The following is a 22939-nucleotide window of genomic DNA, read 5'->3' on the forward strand; positions in this document are numbered from 1 at the left end:
TGTTTATTTATTTTTATAACACATTAACTTTGCTAATCTTATTCATCTATAGAAACCTTATATACATATGCATACATACTACAGATTTATGAATATGTATGTGTGTATATATACAGAGCTCTTTTAATGCAATTATTTCTGTTATCTTCATGCTAAATGTTATCAGGTTCTGTCACCTACTAAATTTCTGGGGAGAGATTTCTGATGGATGGCTTTTCTATTTAAAAATCAAAATAAATAATGGAAGAAGCCTTAGCATTTGTGTATTGATCAGATAAACATTCAGACATTGAAATGTTTGACAGAAACTGTAGCACAAAATATCTTAAGAAATCAAGAACCTTAAGATTTTAAGCAGCTTTTATTATAAGATATCCAAACTTTCACTGTTAAAACCAAAAATTTACAAGAGTCCTTTTTCAATATTTTAGTCTTATAGTTTCTTGTGTGAACAATTTCTAGAAGTTGAGGAGAAACAAAAAAGTAAAGGTACTAAATTAGACAATGATGATTAAATTAGCTCTTATGTAGATTAAATTTTGATAAATTTATTAACTTATATTAAAATTATTTTGATAAATTGATTTATATCAGCTAAAGATATGCACCTTTATTTTGTTTACTGTATGCTAGGACAAAAAGTTGCTTTCATTTATTAGTGAAAATCCTTTTATGCCTTATAATCAAGGCGTAAAAGGTATCAAAATACCAACTTCCTTGTGTAAGCTAGGCAGTGAAATGCTTTTTGTTTGTCACTAAAAAATAAAGTAATAAATATGTTACTTAAAAGTTGTTTCTTTCCTTGCAGATTTTCTGGCCAGCGTCAGCAAGCAAGGTTGAAGAGTGCAAAATGGCTGGCAAAGATCCTACAGTAAGTTATAATCCACATGCACCCACATACACAAATTATGTACTTGGCAATAAAGCAAGAGCACCTTGAGTGCAGCCAAAAACAAAATGAAAGAAGTGTTTGTTTTGCTTTTTAAATGCTCTGCAGGCTAAGTGAAATAGTTAGATTATGAAAAAACAAGCTATGTAAATAGGAGGCTCCTTTAGACTTTGACAGATGGAAAAAGATGCACATTGTTCTCTTCCTCAGCTTTTTCTTCTTACCAGTCAAATTAGGTTAGAGTACTTTTCCAGATAGGTCCTGGAGATGATTCTGAAGCGCCTGCTGAGCTGTTGGGGGTGAGGAAGTGCTCAGGCTGTCTGCTCACCTCAGGAACAGTTATCTCCAGGTGGGTGGTACCCACTGTCTGCAGCCTGAAGCCCCCAGACTCAGGAATATCCAGATGCCTCTTTCCACTTCTTACACAAACAATACCCAAATAGGTGTCTGCAAAACCACTGAGGAGAGATTATACTGAGTCATTTTGCACCACAGCTGATCATTACATCAGGCACCTTCCAAATAAATCCCTGGTAATTTCCCTGTATCTATCTTTATAGATAATAGAGAGAAGTGAGGTATTTTGAAAGACCCAGTGAATGGTACAATACAACAGTCTGGTCTTCAGCAGAGTCGCACATTACCATGGTAATCTTCCTAAATTAATTAGAACTTACACTCTGCATATGTCTAGATGTTATTAAAATTATTACTTTTGAGCTAGAAAATAGCAATTCCTCAAGACTAAATTTATAAGAAAAAACAATTAAATTTGACTTATATTTTTATTTGAGAAAAAAAAATTTAAATCAGAAGCCCTCCCTTTAGGTATAATCATCTTTGGAATATAAGTCTCAGCATAAATCTGGGGTCATAATTAAGTGATTTAAGGATGCAAGAAGATTTAGATAAATCACACAGTCACAGCATCATAGAATAGTTTGGGTTGGAAGGGTGCTTAAAGATCCTCTAGCTCCAACCATCCTGCCATAGTCAGAGACATCTCCAACTATACCAGATTGCTCAAAGCCCCATCCAAGCTGGCCTTGAGCACTTCTCAGAGTTGAGGCAGTCACAGCTTCTCTGGGCAATCTGTGCCAGTGTCTCAGCACCCTGACAATGAAGAATTTCTTCCTATTGACTAACCTAAATCCACCCTCTTTCAGTTTGAAACCATTCCACCTCATCCTACCACTGCTTGCCCTTGTAAATAGTCCCTCCCCAGCTTTCCTGTATCCCCTAAAGGCACTTGGAAGATGCTCCAAGGTCTCCCCAGAGCCTTCTTTTCTCCAGGCTGAAAAACCCCAACTCTCATTCTGTCCTCATAGCACAGGTGCTCCAGGCCTCTAATCATCTTCACAGCTTTCTCTGGACTCACTTCAGCAGGTCCATGTCCTTGTATTTTCCCCGTCTCCCCTCCTTCTCACATAGTATGAGAAAGCATCCTTTCTCATAGAATCATAGATAACAGCTTTTCATTCAGAAAGAATGGAATTAATGCAGAAGTCCACAGAATTTAGTATTAAAACTGATATTTATTTCAAAAGTCTCTATATGATGCCTAATATTTCTACTTATTTTAGCTACAGATTTTGTTTGGTTAACTAAGCGTCCAGATAACATGCAGTTCACTTACTGTAATGTTACAATAATCGAATGTTTTATAAGAAAAATGTGTGGGATTTATTTTGAAAATCTATTTCAAATGCTCACAAATGTGAGATATCCAGAAGGTTGGCATACTGCAGTGTTTCTGAAATACTATTTTTTCAAAACTGTAGAGAGTAATTCACTATATTGCTGCAAAGCAGGGGAATGATTCTTTATAAATAATTATGTTATGGTTGGTATGACAACTTATCTCCTTTCTTTCCTGATAGCTATGGTAGTGAAAAACAAGTATTTTCCATAAAGAATATCCTATTTTACTGTACATCTTTACATTTCATTTATCTAAATACAGTTTCCAACATATGATAGCACTCTTCAGGTGCAAAAATAGGAAAAATATAAATGATACTAAAAGCAGAAAATATTATGCAAAATATGTGTTGCATGGGAAGAAAAAGATGACACCACTTTGTAGTGGACTCTTTAGAAAAGTTGCAATCTTTGCTATTTAGCGGTGAGACTTCCCTAGCATTTAATCAGATTAAAGTACCCAAATGCTGCTGCATTCATTGACAGATTTCTGGATAGCATTTCTGATTTTACAGCAGATATTAGTTGTGGGTACAGCTAATATCCTGTAACATAGTTTAATTAAAAATGTCCATGTGCATCAATTTTGACTGAAATTTTTTAAATCCCAGATGTGCATTGCGGAAGTAAAATTAGGTTTCAGAAATAGAAGTGTACAATAAGTTTCTCGGTATTTGTCCTCAAGAGTTTAAAAGAGAGGAAAAAAGATACTGAAGAGCAGCTGCTGCTCCTGCTGAAATCAGTGATGCTTCTTATTGAAAGTTCATTGAAATTATGAGAAAAAAGAAACCAATACTAAAGACAAACTGGGAGCAGCCAGTAAAGGGTCTTATGCAATCAGCAATTTTTTTTCCAAGAGATTGAAATGGGGGTTGTTTGCCCTACCAGTAGAAAGACATTGGTTTTTGAATTTGTCATCTCTGACTACCTTTTTTGTTACTAAAAAGAATTTGTCAGCTTTAAATCAATGTTCAGCAGGCTAACTTGACTGCTTACATTAGTGTGACATCTATTTCTCTCCATTTACTGTGACAAGATCCTGGGGCATAGATGTCTGACTTTCAGACGTCTGCAGTGAGGCAGTTCCCCAGATACTGCTGCTGAGTAAGTTTTGGTATCAGCTCCAAGAGAAGCACTGGTAGTATGTAAATATCTACAGCTTTTAGCCACTGCCTTTCACAACCATCCATCCTAAAGGCAACTCAGACCAGACTAATTAAAAGCACAAAGTACTCCACTAGCAAGGAAAGGGAAATAAACTGAAACATAGGTGATCTTGAATGGAATTCTTACAGAATATTTTCCTAAATAACAATTTCTTGCTTTGTTGGGTTATGGAGTCAGTGCAATACCCAAATAAATAAAGCAGCAAACTGGATTGAGTTCAGTGGTTCACTGCTAGAGAGGTGGGCAAGGGCTCAGAGCTCATAAAATGGTCTTCCTGCCAGACAGCAGTAAAGAATGAGAATGGTACTACTGAATAAACTTGTGTTACTTCTCTGTAAATTATCCGTGAGGAGACATGAAGACACAGTAGGTGTCAGAAGGCTGTCCTTTATGAAGGGAACCGTTCACTTACCCACCCCTGCATTCCTGACATGGAAACATTGGAAAGCTCATGGCATGGTACTGGCATAGCAAGTGTCATGTAGACACTATTTACTGGTTCTGATACCTGCAGACCTTCATTCTAGGATTTCATAGTATGTAATTCTTTATCTAGGAGTCTTCTAGAAAACTCTTCTTCAAACAGCAAGAAAAGAAAGCATCACTTTACACTCAGCAGATACAAGCTAGTGGCATGCTGTATTTCTTCCCTTTCCACAGATTGGTAGTACTGCTGAGAAAAACATGATTTTGATAGCAAGACCTTACAACAGCAAGTTTTTAGACAGATTAGGGTAGCTGAATATGAGAATGCGGAAACATTTAGGAGCACCCCCACCTTTAGAGACATAGTGTATTTTGACTGGGCTAAAGGATTTTTCTGGTACAGTTAGAGCTAACAGTGGAGACACTCCTGTGAACTCTGAGCCATCTACAATTATGCACCAATTTTCAGATGTTGCACTACAGTACCAGCTCCTGCTGAACCAAAAATGTGAATGCTTTTAAATATAAATAAACTGTTCAGTCTACTGAACAGGGATTAACTCCACTGATTTTCATGAAGATGACTGATGACACAATTTCCAATCCTGTGCTCAGAAAACACATGCAGTTCTCACTGTCTTCAGTGAAGGCTTGTATGATTAAATATGAAGGCAGTTCTGGGATCTTGGGAAGAAAAAAAAATCAGAAAAAAAATCTATTTCCAAATCAAAGTGTGCTAGCAGTTTATCATAGTGAAAGAAGGAAACAGCAAGAGAAAAAAAGTATATGCTAGAAGGAAATAATGTGAATCCAATAGTGTGAAACTGTGTGACACTTAACATCCTGTTTTAAATTTCATGCTAATTTGAAGGTGTTACCATTGATCTTCAATATGGAGCAACAGTTCACTGTAAAATCGCTTTGTGTTGTTCAGAGTTTTATTGTTTTGGAAATAATTTTTATACAAATAATGGGATCTGAGATTTGGGCTTGCTTTGTTTTTTTAATTACCTTAGCTGTGATGAAAAAAGAGAGTGTTTTGAAGGTGTCCCTAAGGTAACTCCCTACTCTTACTTTTTGTCCTGCAGAGAAACCCTGCTTCTTCCTGTACAAGGTATAGAGAAGTCTGTGGATGAAAATTAGATTGCTATGTGGACATGGGGATGTTACATGCACTCTTGTATAACTATTCCCTAGTACCCAGTTCCCAGAGTAGGCAAAATACCATGAAAAGTAAACAGAAGTCTACAGCTGTTCAGATCCGGAGACTACCAAACTCAGTGGATGTTTTCGTGTTATTACTAAACTTGTAAAACATGGATATTACCTAGAGTTTCCCGCATGTAATAATGTTCACCAATTCAAAACATTTTTTTCTTTCTATTTCCTGCAGCATGGTTGTGGAAATTTTGTGCGTGTGATCCAGTCGTACAACCGCACACACCTGTACGTCTGCGGCAGCGGCGCCTTCAGCCCTGTCTGTGTTTATGTGAACAGAGGGCGCAGGTCCGAGGTACAGCTCTTTCCATTTTATTCACTCCTTCCCTGGGCATCTTCCTCGTGTTACATAAAACTGAAAAGTTTAAAAAAGCAAAAAAGCTGTTTTCTGACTAGGTTCCTTTACCCATGCTAAAGCAAATGAGAACAAAGATCCATAGTTTTCTGACCTGTTACAAGCAAGAAGCAAAGGCATGATCAAAAGTCTTGCCTCAAATATGATGGTTGTCCAAAATTCCACAGTCATATTGAATGTTGGGCTACATTTGATACTGTTCTTTTATTTTCCATTGTCTGGTGAGTTCATTCCTACTATTTGCTGGAAAAATTGCCAGGAAATAATCAAAAGGAAATAGCCAGCTTGATAAAAAGGCAAATATACAGTACACTTTCTATAACTTTCATGTATTACTGATTCCTGGGACAAGCCCTTGAGTGGAATAACTCTTCTGGTATGTGAAGGTTTGGTGTACTTCAGCTTGATATTCACTAGATGCAATCCCAGTACTTATAACTTTCATCTGCTGCACAAGTTTTGCCCCAGTATAATCTGTTAAGGTGAAGTCAGTAAGTTTTCTCATCAGTGTGATACCTTCCAGGGTATAAATCTAACTTTCTCTAAATAGGTCTCCAGTTTTTCTATATTCAGTTTCATCACATATTTTCAAAATACAAAGAACCAGATGTTTCGTAAGTGCCTGTGTCCAACTTTTCTGATTTGAAATTGAAATGTTTGTTTATGTGCAAAGGCAGTAGGTAATAAATTAAGCAACCAGAAGGAGAAAGAAAAGCACTTAAACAACACCCAGCACCGCAGTAGCATGTGGGTCAGATTCGTGGCTGCAGGAACAAGGATGTACAGTATATTTTCCTATATAATATGGAAGCAGATGTGTTGGAAAGGAAGATCAGAGAGGGCTACCTGGAGTTTTGCCATGTAAGGGTAGCTTTAAAAGCTGGGCTGGCTCCTTAGGAAGAGACTGGGAAATTCATCACTGATTTCACTCGGAGTGAGATTGGAATTCTGGCCAAGACCCAAGACTACTGCAGAGGTTGCCAGGGAGGTGGTAAATCATTGTTTCTCCAGGTAGGTTTGCATAAGATGATCTCAGTAACTTCTGATATATCCTTACCTTGCTCCAGCCTCTTTAACAGTATGTTGCCTGAAACACTGCACCTTCAACCCTAGTGATTTATCTAAAATAAAAGTTTTTATGAGAACAAGCAAGTACAATTGAATAAGTAAATCCATCATTCTGCTTAACATAATCTACATTAACTTATTTTGATGTATTTTGAAACTGAGGTCAGCTTTCCTCAGCATTATCCTGTTTCTTGACAAATTATTTAAAACATGGAAAGTGATCTCACTTGTCTGTAATTAATGCAATATTCCTTTACCTGCTAAAGTAGTAATACTCTAGCCCATAGAACTCTTAATTTAGGTTTTTGTAAATGAGGCTGGGGGAGGGAGAGGGCAAGTGGGAAATGATATCTCCAGATGATGCAAGAGCTTAAATTTCTTAAGTTAAAAATAAAGATACATGTCTTGGAAGAGCAGAACTGGCTTCCCTTAGCCTGTCTGTATACCTACGTGGCTATGATCAATAGATTAAATAAACTGCTGTTTCAGACGTCTGGAGTCTGTCAGACACTTGACTGTAGGCATCGCGTGCTCAAAGCCATTACTGCACAAGCCAACAATAGCATAACAGTTCAAAACCAAGCATTTCCTTCTGAACTCATGGCATATATCAGTGTATGACTAATTAATAAAGCGGAATGAAGAACTATGTAGTGCTGATGGGAATAGTGAGAACTCAATTTTTCTTTGCTTTTATCATATCCACCTTTAATTAAGTACACTTTTCCATGCACAGAAGGCGCTTTTTGCATGTGCAAAAATGGACACTTTAGAAAGCACATCTGTTTTTCTCTAGAAGCTACAAAGCCTAACACTAAGTCATATCCAAGAATCATAAGAACTGAGCCCGTTTTGCTCTTTTGTTTCCAGAATTCCACATAAACTCATAAAAAAGGCAGTTTCATTGACGATGCAGAGTGTTTCCCTTTTCCCTGAAACAGGGGTTAAAAAAGAATTAATTTCCTGGATTGGCACACTTGATACTTTGGTCTTTGGTAATGACTCTCCTAGTCACCCAAATATATTATAATGCCAAATAAATGAAGGAAACAGAAGAAAATGTAATCACTATGTGAATTAATTATAGACAAAAAAGTAGCTTAATATATATGAAAATCAAGTGTAATCCTGGAGCTAGTTTAATAGTGTAATAATAGTGGGCTTTTTTAATTGTTATATAGTGGTCTAACATAGTAACATAGATTAGCATCAAACTGCATATTAATCTAGAAGTAAACCAACAAAAAAACCAAAAACAACACAAAAACCCCAGGATCATATTTCAAACTTCATATTTATGTTTTAACATTGTTTAGAGAGCTTATTACTGAAACAATAGATAAGATCTCTGTGATTAAGTTAAGCATAACAGAAGAGAGGGCAAATAGATAGGGCATAATGGATATGAAAACTTTCTGCTGGAGCTGAGTACTTCAGGTTGGTGGAGGCTCCAATCTGCTGTTGCCAAATGGCTGCTAAGTGATCTGTTGGGCATCCCCCTTTCCCTGTGATTTACATTAATTGTTAAGGGGAATATAAAATAGTTGCTGCCCTAAGTTGAATATCTAATACATTGGCATGTACATCACAGAAGCCTGTCTTTGGACTTTTTTGTCAGTACCATTCTGTTGAAACAGAAATGCTTTAATTTTGAATGCTAGGGTCTCTTAGTCCAAGAAATGGTATTGATGAAAATAAGCATAACTTAAGGAATTTTTGGAGGCCTGATAATTCAGTGAAGAGCAAATTATTTATACCATCAACAAATGACAGTTTTCATAAGAGATTTTTAATACGTATTCTTGTTAGAGTAGCTTTATTGTAACATCCTAGCCTAGTAGAATTATCAGCATATATTCAGCAAATAAAGGATAAAAAACTTCAAAAACACAGAAGTAATCTGCGCAGATATTATCACAGAGATCAGTCATTGTCTTGAAAGTGTTAACTGACCTAGAAGGAAATGTTCTTTGTTTCAGTGTCATGAATTTATAATTAGACTCTTGAAAATAAGGGGGTACCAATGAAAAAGTCTTCTAAAAAGATGATGAAATTCTGAATAGGAAAGCTGAACTGTTGATAGTGTAACAAAAGTTCCCAATAATGTTGAGCATTGTTAATGCTGGAAATGGGCAAGCATAAAAATCATTTCCTGTGTGATGGTTTCTGAAATGAGAAGTGACACACTGATCTACATTGCAGGAACAAACCTTCAAGATCGACTCCAAGTGTGAATCAGGAAAGGGACGCTGTTCTTTCAACCCCAATGTGAACACTGTGTCTGTTATGATCAGTAAGTAAAAATATTGCAAGTTGCCGAGGTCTGAATGCATACTATCATGTGTGATATGGATTGATGGGATGCTGGACACAGAATTCAGCCTCCAATGAGCAGTACCTTGTGTCAGCCAGATGGGCACAAGGGTTGGGTACGTTCTTGTTTCAAGGCTTACGTGAAGTTGAATTGGGTGTACAAATAAAATGCAGAAATAAAGTGTTGAAAAGGAGGGAGAGAGAAACAGAAAACAAAAGATTGTTCCTTTTCCAGCCTTCACATTTTTTTCCCAGGGTTAGCTTGAACTTTGCATTACCCTGCCTAGTATTTTATGTTTAAACAGTTTCTGACCTCGTTCATCCTAGACAGCACGTGTCTCATTCAATTATTTGTAAAATCTCAGAGTAGACAAGGAAAGAAAATTTGAAGACATCAGTTACTTTGAATTTCTTTTTGTTGTCATCTCTTCTGTAGAGCCCACCAGTTTTTTGCAAGGCTCTTCATTTTTCAGTTGGCTTTATAGCCAACCAATTTTGCAATTTTCTTCCATTTGAAAGGCCAGAAAATGGTACAACTGACACAGCTCAACTATTCTTGTGAATTGGTGGTGACTGCACTCAGTGACTGTGAGATATACAAAGAATTACTGCAGTGTTTATTGTGCATCTGATTGAAAAACTCAAAAGGGGCAATGGGTTATGGATTGTAAATCATCAGTAAAAAATAATTTGTTTTTTTTTCAACCAGGAGACATATTATATATACTAAATGTAACCCGGCCTGTCATGTATGCAGCATGTTCAGATTTCAAGTGTCAAAGCCTTGATTTTTCAGCTTGTGTCTGCTCCTTGCTACATTTTTGGCTATGAAGGGAAAAGCATTTTTTACAAATTTTTCAGGCATTCTTATCAAATATAACTTAGTGATTGCAGGTACTGTATATTTCACTGAAGTTTTTCAAGAGAACAGTGTGCAGTTTCTGCATTTTGGCTTCTATGGAAATCAAAGGGAATTACATATTGTTCCAGATATTTCCCTTAAAGTTTGACTCTAGTGGAGCTTGAAGAAAGTGTCATAAAGCTTGTCCTACATGGTCTGTCCAAACTCTAAATTAACATTTTTTTTTTATTATTCCTCATTTTGAATATATTTAAAACAAATGACAAGTAATGTAATTTTATTCACAGAAGTATGAACTGAAGCAGCCTTAGAAGACAGGCAAATGCTACCTAGATACCTCTGAACCTTGGCTGCTTTTGTATCTTTATCTCATCAGTGATCTATGATCAGTGTTTACAGACTCTCACTGTGTAAAGAAAATGTTTGTTCAAAGTCAGTGATGGATTAACCCACTGCTATTCATTACTCTTATAAGTGAAACATTTGTCATTAAAAAGTAATGTTTCCTTTCCTTGTTCCTTCTGGATTTTATGAAACACCATTAAAGTACATTCTTTCTCAATTAACATATTTACAGCAAGCTGACTTTTCACAATAGATCTGTGGCAGCTTTGTTCATCTTAGAAGGCTTTATGTTATCTTCCCTGATTTCTCATTTACTTAACCAAGGAGACCTCCACTAGTGTTTGACTTATCTTTCATGACAGAATTAATTTACAGAACTTAAGTTATTCTACAAAAGTCACTTTCATTTTCAAAATAGTCCTGCAGATTGAATTTTATACTTTCTCTCTGGTACTACAAAGTCCAGTTATTAGGCTTGAATGAATCTTGCCTAAGTATTCATGATGGAAGAGAATATTCTGTAAATCAAAGCTTGAGTAAAAATGCAAGGACTGAGCCCACGTAGAAAACTCTCTCCTTCTTCAGAAAGAGGGATTCCTCACTGTTGCTTCAGAAGGTAGGAAATTCTGTCAAAGTGGGTCATTCTTCTACAACAAAAGAACCATTTTTAAATACAGCTGCAATTTCTTGACATTGTTGGCCATCACCAGCCTAAGATACATCAGGAAAGCTGACTCACCCTTCAAAGGAAAATAGTGCTATAAAACCAAATTGATACAGCTTGCTATTGTACAAAGACACTTTTCCATCAATGCCATGACATATTTCCTTTGAAGATGCCTGGCATAACTAATGTGCAGAATGTATGTCTTTCCTCACCAAGACTGTGAGGCATTTCTAAAGGCAGGCATACCTCATCAGTTCAGTAATTCCCTCAATAACAAAGAGAAGCAGTGTGAACTAGCTGTGCTGTGCAGACTAAGTGCTGTGCAGCATTTAAGAATTTAGCTGAAAGGAAGTGGAGCTGACATATATAATCTAATACCTGATTAGCAAGCAGACACTTGGCATGCTTAAGACATAACTAATAGCATTGATATGTAATAGGATTAAGATTACATAGAGTAGTACTATTGTTAAAGTGTGTGTATGTGTATTTGCACAGGACTGTACATAATATTTAGTGAGAACCTTAAGCCTGATCTCTTTCAGCCCGTTTATTTTATAATAAGAATAAAGCTCTAATAGATTGAGGCAATGAGGCCAGTATCCAAAATCAGTTATAAATCAGTAAACATCTAACAGCATTCTGTCAAGACATGCTCAGGAAGTGGATGTTTCACAAACATGTAGCAAATGCATTGTTTAAATCCCCTGTGTATGAATCTTGTCATCACCAGGAGAGATGAGATCAGAAGAGTGGCTGCCGGCTGCTTTGCAGGGGTTCAGTTCAGGCTCTCACCAGCAACAGAAAAACAAAATCTCCAGAGTTTTAATTCTCTTGTGAGCCAATAGTCTTCCATACTGATACACACATGCACACAGAGAGATCATAAAAATAGCCTCAAGGGCTTCTGAACCTGTGACTCTTGCCAGCTTGACCACACTCTCTGGGTACTCCAGGAAGCCAGACAAAAACATCAGTCAAAGGACCCAGCTGTACTGGAATGTATTCAGCCACCACTCCCACTATGAGCTTTAGAGTTTATTTTAGCTACTGTTTTCTACTCTGGGATTTCATTGTCATTAGTCAATGGAAATTGCTTGGTTATTCATGGAGTAGAATATGATAATATATGTAATTAGAATGATTATATATATGCATATTTATGCACACATACAGACTCACACAAATACAGATTTATATCCTCACTGATGAACCGAGATTTCAGCCCTGCACAGGGAGCAGAAGTTCATGGCTCTGTTAATGTAAGAGTTGCATGTCTAATTCTGTTCAAGCATAATGACCCTATACTTAGAATCAAGTATATAGAAAGGGACAATTGTAGCTCTACATTACTCTGTGTAAAGTTCAATAATATGATTGTCTGGCCTCTGCAATACTGAAATCAACTTGAGACTGCCTGGGGCAGCCTTGACAATACTTCTGGTAAAAACTGGCACCAATCCATTGACTGCAATAGATGTTGTGCCAGTTTACACCACCAATAAATTCAGTCCAGTCATTTTGTCTGCTCCCACAAAAAAAAAGCTTTTTGAAGTATGTAATTAAAAAAATAAATGTGATTCTTCTTGATAACACTTGCCTGATTTTCCAGTGATTCTTACTAGTGAAAGTTGAGCAACTAAACTTCATATCAAAAGGTTCACCATATATGCAATTCTGCTGTTGCATTTAATGATGCAGTTCCCTAAAGTCTTTAGGAAAAATCTGATGACTCTTGTGCATTCTAGATTGTTTCTTTGTAAATCAGAGGGAAAGTCCATGCCCATGACCCAATATTTCTCTGTAAAATAATAGATCAGTAAATACAATTTTCCCAAAAGCTATAAAAATCCATTTGCTTTTCCCCCTCCATTTCAATTCTTTTCAGATGAAGAGCTGTTTTCAGGAATGTATATTGATTTCATGGGGACAGATGCAGCCATTTTTCGGAGTCTGACCAGGAGGAATGCAGTGCGAACCGACCAGCACAACTCCAAGTGGCTGAGTGGTGAGATGCCTTTGTTTTACCAGAGCTTGCAATGGGTTCCACACAGATTCTGCTTTGCTTTGTTTAAAATAAAGAGCTTGTCTTTTAAAGAGCTTTCCTATGAATTTAATTTATGACACTGAACCATGAAGAAATTTGTGAAAATATATATTGCAGACAATGCACAGATAAAAAGTGTTCCATGCTTGAACAAACCTTTTAGGCCATCCCACCTGAGGGCCTTTTTTGGAGTAAGACTGAACCAAACTGTTCAAGAGAATTAGTATGAAAACCTTCCAAATGGCAAGTGGCCAGACAATCTGACTTCTAGGGACCTGCCTTCTCCAGCTTTACTGTATCAGACATTGACTGAAATTAAAGTCCTTTATTCTAAGGTTTTTTTCTAGTGAATTGCCTCTTCAATTAATTAAGCTGATCCACCTCTGTACAGAAGACTCACCACCAATTGCATTCAAAATATGTGCAGTGGAGAGTTCCATTAGCATACAAGCCAGTTACAGTTATTGCCATTTATTTCTGTAGTAAGATGCAGATTATCAAAACACAGTAGAAAAACTACCTTCTGAGTAACTCTTGGTTTCACTCAAATTATTGTGAAAATTCTTCCTGACTTTACCAATAAAAAGACTCCATCAAATTAAACTATTTTGAAATAAAATGGTTGTCAGAACTCTGAGCAGAGATTTATGTCCAAGGTTATAGAACAACTGACATAGCAGTTCCAATTTAAGAAAGCTTTCAGGTGTGTTGAAGTTACTGTGGTATTGTCTTGCTATTCCTGTGTGGCTGTGACTGCAGCCAAGTCACAGGGCTGCAATCAGAATAAATTCACTATGAAAGAGAAACTATGTCTGCTTTCAAAATTGGGCTTGTTTGCTATACATTCTTACACTTATCTACACACCCTGAAGTGTGCACCCTAAAGTGAATTAGGGAAATAGAAACATTAGGCCATTTCTATTTCTGGAAAATCTACCTATTACATATGCTCAGGACAGGTGTTTATTGCCATGTGCTTTTAGAACCAGAGCCATGACACTTAAATTCATTGAGAACAGGCTTCTGTGAACAGCAAGATGCTGCAGTCTAAAGTGAGTTTTCAGTCAGAGATAAAATATTTGTATTGTATTTTTCAAGATTTGTGTTGAATTTCAATCAATCAATCTTGTCTGATACAGCCTTCATGCAGGAAGCTTTCTCCTTCAAACACAGGTTTTCTGAGCACTCTCTCCACTGTCCATTATAGTTTAGCATAGGATATTGCCAAAAACAGATTTTCTGCAGATACCAACACCAATAGAAGTCATTGCCTAAAAAGGGATTGCAAGAAACTACTGCACAGTCACTTACATATCAGTATGTACATTTTAAATTACAGTTCAATTTACATAACATTAGTTCTCCTTTACAGTGCTTTGTATGTTTATCAAACTCTGATATGAAGTCAAATGCTGTTCAAGCATTTGCATATTCTGCTTTCCTTTTTTCAGTGTTCCAACAGCTAGTTCCCTCTTTTGTGCATTTTTAATATACCTTATTTGTTCTTTCTCCAGAGGATCTTTTAGCAGTTTACTTTTATATTTTGCCTCCTCAGTGAGTCTTCCCTTAGGTGCCCCTGATAACACACTGAGTCCTCCCCCTTCTTCCACTGACTCTTTGGACCTCTGCAGTAATTTCATACTATTGCTTCTATATTTTTTTATCTGTTGTGGGATAAAATGTGAGGACACAGAAACTTAAGGCTGCCAGCATGAAGCTGTTTACCTGGTGATACATGGTGATATGAGGTTAGGCACAAAGCCTATCCTGCCATAGCAGTACCTCTGTATGGATATATAGCAGTCAGTAACTGTCACCTCATTATTTCCTTATACTGATACAACTTTTGGTTTCATCTTTTTGGTACACTGTTTCATTTCAGAGCCTATTTTTGTGGATGCTCATGTTATCCCAGATGGCACTGACCCCAACGATGCCAAAATCTACTTCTTCTTCAAAGAAAGACTCACAGACAACAGTGGCAGCACAAAGCAAATTCATTCAATGATTGCAAGAATCTGCCCAGTAAGAACTATTTTGTTTGCCAAGTTGTTGGGACAAGCTGCTAGTGTAACATGATAAGCTAAAAGACTAAATGATTGAAAAGCCTTTGATTTATATTCAAAACAAATATCCTATTTCAGCTTCCACATTCACAATTAACAAGAGCTGTTACTGAACACACAGTTAGGCTCTAAATGTATTATGTGTATCTGGCTATATCCACAATGATATGGAAATTGAGAGATTCAGGTATTTAAGTATTTCTCTGACTGACTCAGGATTGTTTCTAGTGTTAAATTTCTAAACTTGCTGTTCTTTGCATGAAGGAGTTATATTCTTTGCATTAAAAAACTGAATTATAAGATGGTAAAGATGGTAAAGTCTTCCGTGCACGCATACACACCCTTAAAATCTTTGAAACACGTTGTAAATATCAGAAACAAGTTTTTAAATGGTTTGATTTGATTTTCAAATATTGGTTTCACTTCTATAATATCTCTGCTTTCTGAGTTATTGATTGATGATAGTGTAAGCCTAACTTTAAAAACATGCACATGAAAATTAAATTTAGGAGTTATGGCTGTTCCTGTGCAGTAATTAATTTACAGTTGCAGAACTCCTTATTGTCTCTATTTCCTTTTACATATTTATAATCAACTGTAAATGAGTGATTGAAACAGCTATTTTAAATGCTCAAGTTCTGTAGCCTTTTAATTCCTTCTTTTGGAATTGTGAGTGTTTGTGTGTCTGGTTCTTTAGAATTTGATGCTTGTGATGTTGTGCATAAGTGTGAGGACATGTTTGAGACTGTGTTGAAACACCTCTAGCAATATGATGAGGCATGTGATCACTTTTAAAATCTTTGCTTTCTACTTTTTGTGAGGGTGCCCAAAGGCCTTTTTGGGTATTTTGCAAGATGTTTCACACAATAATATCTGTATTTGTTATTGTTACTGTTATAATGAAGCCCAGATGATTTCTGAAAAGCCTCAGCTTGTTTAGACTTACACTGAAGTCAGGAGCAGAATCCAAAAGCCAATGAAAATAAATCTAAGCTAGTCATATTTACATACTTTTAAACCCTTATATTCATATATCAACACCTTTGAGACTCACCATATGTACCAGTGCAGTGGTGCCAAGAGAGGCCACCCCAAAGGACCTGGTCACCAAACAGATTTGATTACCAGCTCCAGGAGCACCAATGAAACATGCACAACATTTCATCAAAACTGTATTTCATGTCTTCTGCATTTCCTTTCTCCATTTCCTTGGGTGACATTGTGCTATGCAGTTTGGATGATACTGTTCTTATCTAAAGCATTCAGCCACAGAATGAGGCAGGAGCTGCACCATCTGTCTTATCAGTTACTGGTTCCACTTTGCACTAGAGAGAGATGGAGAGATCATTGACCAAGCTGTGACCAAGCCAGCTCTGGACTAAGCTAGCAGAACTTCCAATAGTGCAAACCTAGCTTGACCCATGCTAGCCACCATTTCTGAAATTACTTCAGAGCATCCATCTCAAGGGCCATCACAGCTTATTAGGTCAGATTCAGCTACTATATTGCTGTCAGAATTAGAAGAAACATCCCTCCATAGGCTTCTTTGATCTTTCAGAGGTACCATGGACTTACAGCACTAGTCAGCGATGAGACAGACCTCCACAGACCCACACATTGCTGCTGCACAGCATACTGCCCAACCCTCCCAAGCCTGCTAGCCCAGCACAGAATGTCTGCTCAGAAAACTACTTCTTATTTTTCCTGTATTTGGAGGGTTTAAAGAAGGGCATTTACTTTAGGCTTATTTATTTTTTCTATTGATTATAACTGCATCATTGTCTAGGTGATGAATCAAATTAAACTGAGGAAAGGGTAGGAAAGTCTCTCCAGGTGTTAGCTGCATTGTACTTCTTTTCTGAAAATATTATTCCCTTCCAGAATGACACAGGTGGTCAGCGTAGTCTTGTAAACAAGTGGACAACATTCTTGAAAGCAAGACTTGTGTGCTCAGTAATGGATGAAGATGGAACAGAAACGTACTTTGATGAACTAGGTATGGCAAGAAAGACCCTAAAAGTTTTATCTAAATCCTGCACCCTGTGTACATGTAATTATTGATGTGCATACAGATTCTTAGTGAAGTTGTTGAAAGTGAAACCTTTAATATGTAAAGGAATTATATAAGTAAAGACTTAAGATTTGAAAGGGATCAAATATATTGTTACTTTGCTCCCAGTTAGTTTTTATAACATACCTTTTTTGAAACTGTTTCTTAAACCACTGTGTAACACACAGCTTTTCTGCAGTTTGTTTCTTTTTTGATCACAGTGAAGAAGCCTCAGTTTGATAGTTCAAGATAATACTAATAAGTGCTGTTGCTGGTACCATTAAGAATACTATGAATAAATATAATTTCTCAGTATTCGTTCAGGCACTTAGATTTTCAGTTCACCATGTGAAACACTGCATATATTCAGTAAATAATCTATGCCATGGCCACAATAATTTTCTTTCAATAATTAATTAATAAATTTATATCTTAATAGTTAAGTGCCAAACACCATTATCAGAAAGTTTCAGAGTCTACATTGTCTACATCTGTGATGTGCTGTCATAGTTCTAAATTCAGGCATTGGAAGAACTTGGTGTGTTTATTTGTAAATACAAATAAGATTTATATATGTTTTCATGTGCAGTGCAGAAGAGTGTAATGCTTCCAGTTCTGCACAGTGATGTCTTTTGTGTTTGACATATTTCAAAGCATATTTTAAAAATTCAGAGGGTTAAATGAAGGAACTACATACATTTATGGAAAGCTAAAGAGCATATTGCATGACAAAAAGCTCAGAGAGTTCAGACTTTTTGTGTGTTGTAAAATACATTCAAGGGGTAACTTGAATACAGTTAGTAAAAATATTTGTAAGGAGAAACTGTCTGAGATTAAAGTATATTTTATTGAAGTAAAAAAAAAATCAGCTTATCAGAGGTAAAGGGGGACAAATTCAGCTCAGTGAATAGGTACAACTTTGCATACTGCAGTCAGTAAAGAGAGGTTTACATCTCTTAGTATCTTCACCGCAAAACTTCATGTCATTTAAATCATGTTGAAAATGAGCTAGCAAGGGCATCTAGAGTGTGTACTGGATGATAAAACACCTAATAATCCTGCTTTGAATTACATCCCTCTATGGGAACTCTTTGTCTTTTACCTTTTGCAACTTGATGTTTGCCTACTGTTAAACAACCTGCTGAAATGCAATCCAGCAGAAAGAATTCTGGGACATGGATCCTGAACATACTTATTTGAAAACCTTTGCCTTTTGTCTTCATAAGGCTCTGGTGTGTAGCTAATGTCTAGATCTGTTTCTGAATGTTCAAATTTTAGATTTATGTTTATGGTCCTTCATTTAAAAAATCTGCCTTTTCCCATTCAAGTCTGAGACAAAAGTACTGTTAGCTTCAGCAGGAATTAAGTCATAAATTAAACTGGAAAATAAATTTTTATTAGCATTTAAAATGCTAATTTTCTTTTTCCTTTTCTTTCTTACAGAGGATGTGTTTCTTTTAGAGACAGATAACCCCAGAACAACACTTGTGTATGGAATCTTCACAACATCAAGGTAAATGGGGAGATTTGAAGAAATCATCTTTCTGAACTCCTCAGTTTTCTAAGTGAAAACCAAAAGTGATGGTTTCTAGTTAAGTCTGTTGTGTGCAGTTTTGATGTCTCCTGCAGCCATCGTTTGCATACAGTCTCAATGTTATTACTTTTGGTATCCATGTTGGAGCTACACTGCTTGGAGCAAAGTGCTCCCTGATGCACTGTCAGCTGGCACTGGGAAAACCTTTGCATGGAGGGCCACTTGTTCCCAACCAGCAGCAGAGAGCTAAAGGACTTGAACACAGTGAACTCACGTGGCATCTGAGAGCACTTAACACCTCCTGAAGGACATCCAGCAGCCTGAAGGATCAAACAGGGAATTCTTACATGAATTCATATAAATAATTTCCAGACTCTCAGCTGGCAGATGATTGCACAGATGGCACATAACCCATGTCAGCTTTAGCTGGCTCTAAAAATACAACCTTGTGTGGCATGTGGACACCTCCTGGCAGCCTTAAGCACCCTGTTACCAGTCAGTAGTATTCACTTACTGTTCAGTTTAGAAAACATTCAGTGAGCTCCCAAAGACAGTGGAAGTTCTGCATATAGCTGGTTGTTCTGAAACTCCCCAAAGATAGACCAATAGGTGGACCAACAGCTTCTGCCATCTCTACCTTTGTTTTTTTCACCTTTCTCTTGTCCTCACCACATAGTGCTAGTATACAGAGTGGAAACAGTTACAACTGATTTCTGACAAGCTATCCTGTATTATTTAGCTGTTATTAGTTAACTTCAAAAAGGGTGACTGTTACTCCTTAGCTCATCCCTTATCTTCACCTCTGTAATCTTTCAACTCATAACAGTGACAAGCAAGAAGCCTCCCAACAAATATCTTCTTTCTAAGCCATACAGAAGGAAATCAAGTGATATTGAAGCAAATTATTTTTTTGGCATAAAATCTAGCATAAAATATCTAGAAAGATTAAATACATGTTTTTAAACCTATTAATACCTACCATAATTTCCACAAACACCATTATCTACCTAAAAGGTTCCGCCTCCTAATCTATATATATATCTGAGAGCAATGTGGATTGTGCTTTCCTTTTTGTAATGTTTTCAGTTTTTTTCTGGAGTGTTTTTTGTTGTTTTGTTGTGATTTTTTTTTCTTTTTCAACTGAAAACAAAGATTACTTGGATTATTTTCTTCCTACAGTTAACATCAGACTGTCTGGATTATCCCAATTTCTTGGGATAAATATCTCAACCTTTACAGGCAGTGAGAAAAAAAAAAAAACAAAAAAGCCAAAAAAACCCCACAAAAACCCCTTAGCATTCCTCTGGAACTTATTCCTCTGGTGCTCTCCATCATCACAGGGTGATGGAGGCCATTCAGGGTTTGTGGTGGTTCAGGAAATATCAGAGACCATTGCTGAACTTAGATCAGTGGAAAAACGTGTCCTTCCTGTAGGTGACCCACTGAGCTCTCCTTCAGGAAGCATCAAACTTCCACTCTTTTGGAGGAGTCTTTGTAAGACTAGTTTTGTGGGTGGATTTGAGGACTGTATTGGACTTATCCTGTACAGCCACAACTTGTTCCCATTTTGCTTAGAAAAGCTGGCAACTGATTGTAAGGATCTCACCAATTGCAATTACACTGGATGTATTGATTAATATTTTAGCTGTGTATTTTAGGAGGCTCATGGAGGTCTTGTGGTTAATATCCTGGTAGGGAGTTCTGGAAGTTATAAAGTTATAAAGTTATAAAGTTATAAAACTCTTGTCTCACTGAAGTCAGCAATATTTTTGCCGTTGATTTAACTGGGGATAGATTCAATTGCATTAGGAAAATTTCTAATTCCACCAGTAATACCTTTCTCCCTCTTTTTTCAGTTCACTGTTCAGTATAGTGCTGGGTCTTAAGGAGTAATGGTGTATACTGGGAAGCTAAATTACTTGATTTTAAATATGTTAAATCCATGCTATAGAAGCATTTAATTGTATCAAAAATATTGTAGAGGTATATTTCATTACTGGACCATGCAAAATGATGGAAAAGCTATATAAAAGTTGATAAATCACAATGCTAACCTTTTCCTACTCTTTTCCAGCTCCATATTTAAAGGCTCAGCTGTGTGTGTGTATCATCTATCTGACATCCAGACTGTGTTCAATGGGCCGTTTGCACACAAGGAGGGCCCAAACCACCAGCTGATTCCATATCAGGGCAGAATCCCGTACCCAAGACCTGGCACTGTAAGTACAAAGATGTTTATCCAGGCTTGCCAATTACTTGTCTTTGTTTAAAGAGAAGAGAAGAGAAGAGAGAAGAGAAGAGAAGAGAAGAGAAGAGAAGAGAAGAGAAGAGAAGAGAAGAGAAGAGAAGAGAAGAGAAGAGAAGAGAAGAGAAGAGAGAGAAGAGAAGAGAAGAGAAGAGAAGAGAAGAGAAGAGAAGAGAAGAGAAGAGAAGAGAAGAGAAGAGAAGAGAAGAGAAGAGAAGAGAGACAGAAGAAGAAGAAGAAGAAGAAGAAGAAGAAGAAGAAGAAGAAGAAGAAGAAGAAGAAGAAGAAGAAGAAGAAGAAGAAGAAGAAGAAGAAGAAGAAGAAGAAGAAGAAGAAGAAGAAGAAGAAGAAGAAGAAGAAGAAGAAGAAGAAGAAGAAGAAGAAGAAGAAGAAGGTGGAGGAGGACGAGGACGAGGACGAGGACGAGGACGAGGAGGACGAGACAAGGGCGAGGACGAGGACGAGGAGGACGAGACAAGGGCGAGGAGGAGGAGGAAGAGGAGAAGGAGAAGAGAACTGATTATTGCATTTGTTTTGGTTTCCTCAACTACTGCCATGTTTTTCTTGGTTCACCTCATGAAGGCTTATGAGGTATTCCAGATAGGCCTAAAGAAATTGGGAAGCACAATGGAAAATTCAGATTTGGATTTAACATGGTGATAGAAAATACCTACATTTTTCAGATGTAACAGAAAGATCTGAACTTGGAGATAACTTCCTAGATCATAGCTCACACAAAAAATACAGATAAAAGAGATTTTTTTTAAGACAAACATTTTTCTGATCACTGGCTTTTCAGTGCTTCCTCACAATTCAGCCACAACAGCATATCTTAAAGGTGTGTTTTCTAAGCTGAGGCTTGTCTTTGGTTTTATTTTACTGCCAAGAAGTTCTGCTTTTAAATGTGTGCCATAAACTATTTTCCACACATGCCAAAGCAGTTGTAAAAGTCAGGACTTACGGTGTTTTTTGCTGCTAGAATTCATGTACAAAGGGTTAACTTTTAATTGCCATGCTTGCAGGCAGTGCAGCATGAGGCTTTTTTCTCTGAGATGTAGATTTCTTTCAACTTCTGGGATGCTGGACTAGACAGGGATGGCTTTTTGTATTACATCGAAAATCCTACTTTACAGTTGCCTAAAGAGATATTCATACTAAATCTCTGGAGAGAAATGAGCATTCATTGTGTCACAGTACATTGGATAAACAATGAAAAGGCTTTGGTATAGCTTCAGTAGGATTAAATAAAGCAGTGCGTTCATTTGGCAATGATCAACTCTGCAGTGTTTGGCTGCCCTTCACTAAACCAATGGTTTCTTATTTCTCCACAAGCAAAACTTACTTATGGAAAAAGAAAGGGGGGAAAATTGCATAATTGGCATGCTACTATTAAACTCAGTGATATTTGAGGATAGTTTCCATTTTTCAGAAGTTACAGAAATAGTTTTGGTACCCACAGCATGTCAGAGTATGCTGTAAATTGAAGAACTCTTTTTCTCTCTGCAAATCAAACTGCATGATGATAAACCGTGAACATAATTATTGGGTTCAAGTCCTTGAATGAGGTGTGAAGGATGCATACTCGACCCCTCCAGGAGAGGAATTATTCACAGGGTTCTTCAGTAGTGTTTTTCACTTGTCAGTGGTTTATACGAGTGATATCCAAAGAACAAATTTATTGAAGATGTTTGTTATAACTTTCCTCAGAACAACAATATAATGTAAGTTTTTAGGGTCATACTTGGGTGAGCCATAGCACAGACGTTTTTGTGGGAAGTCACAGACAAAGGTCTTCTCATCTCCAAATCAAGAAGGATAGAAGTGTCAGGGGAAGTCTTTGAGATGGTCTTTGCAAGACAGAGAAGTTTAATTTGAACCAATCATGAAACAGGATACCTCTGGGGAGGAACTAGAGTCTGGCAGATTACTACCAAGTACAATAGTCTTGCTCATAGCCTACGCATTTATGAAGGCAGATTTGGTGGG

General features: G+C 37.0%; 1 protein-coding gene across 2 annotated transcripts in view; it reads left to right on the top strand.

Annotated features, from left to right (window-relative positions):
• Nucleotides 1–22939, top strand: part of SEMA3C (semaphorin 3C) — a 113508-nt gene that overhangs the window by 65297 nt on the left and 25272 nt on the right. For both annotated transcript variants that reach the window (XM_030456641.1, XM_008493022.2), the window contains exons 4-11: nucleotides 809–871; nucleotides 5577–5696; nucleotides 9027–9117; nucleotides 12900–13019; nucleotides 14941–15083; nucleotides 17006–17120; nucleotides 18618–18687; nucleotides 20783–20927. In XM_030456641.1, coding sequence (XP_030312501.1) covers nucleotides 809–871; nucleotides 5577–5696; nucleotides 9027–9117; nucleotides 12900–13019; nucleotides 14941–15083; nucleotides 17006–17120; nucleotides 18618–18687; nucleotides 20783–20927 — 867 coding nt within the window. The remainder of the gene's footprint in view (nucleotides 1–808; nucleotides 872–5576; nucleotides 5697–9026; nucleotides 9118–12899; nucleotides 13020–14940; nucleotides 15084–17005; nucleotides 17121–18617; nucleotides 18688–20782; nucleotides 20928–22939) is intronic.

The sequence above is a fragment of the Calypte anna genome, chromosome 1 (assembly GCF_003957555.1).
Source record: "Calypte anna isolate BGI_N300 chromosome 1, bCalAnn1_v1.p, whole genome shotgun sequence".
In the NCBI taxonomy this organism is placed as follows: Eukaryota; Metazoa; Chordata; class Aves; order Apodiformes; family Trochilidae; genus Calypte; species Calypte anna.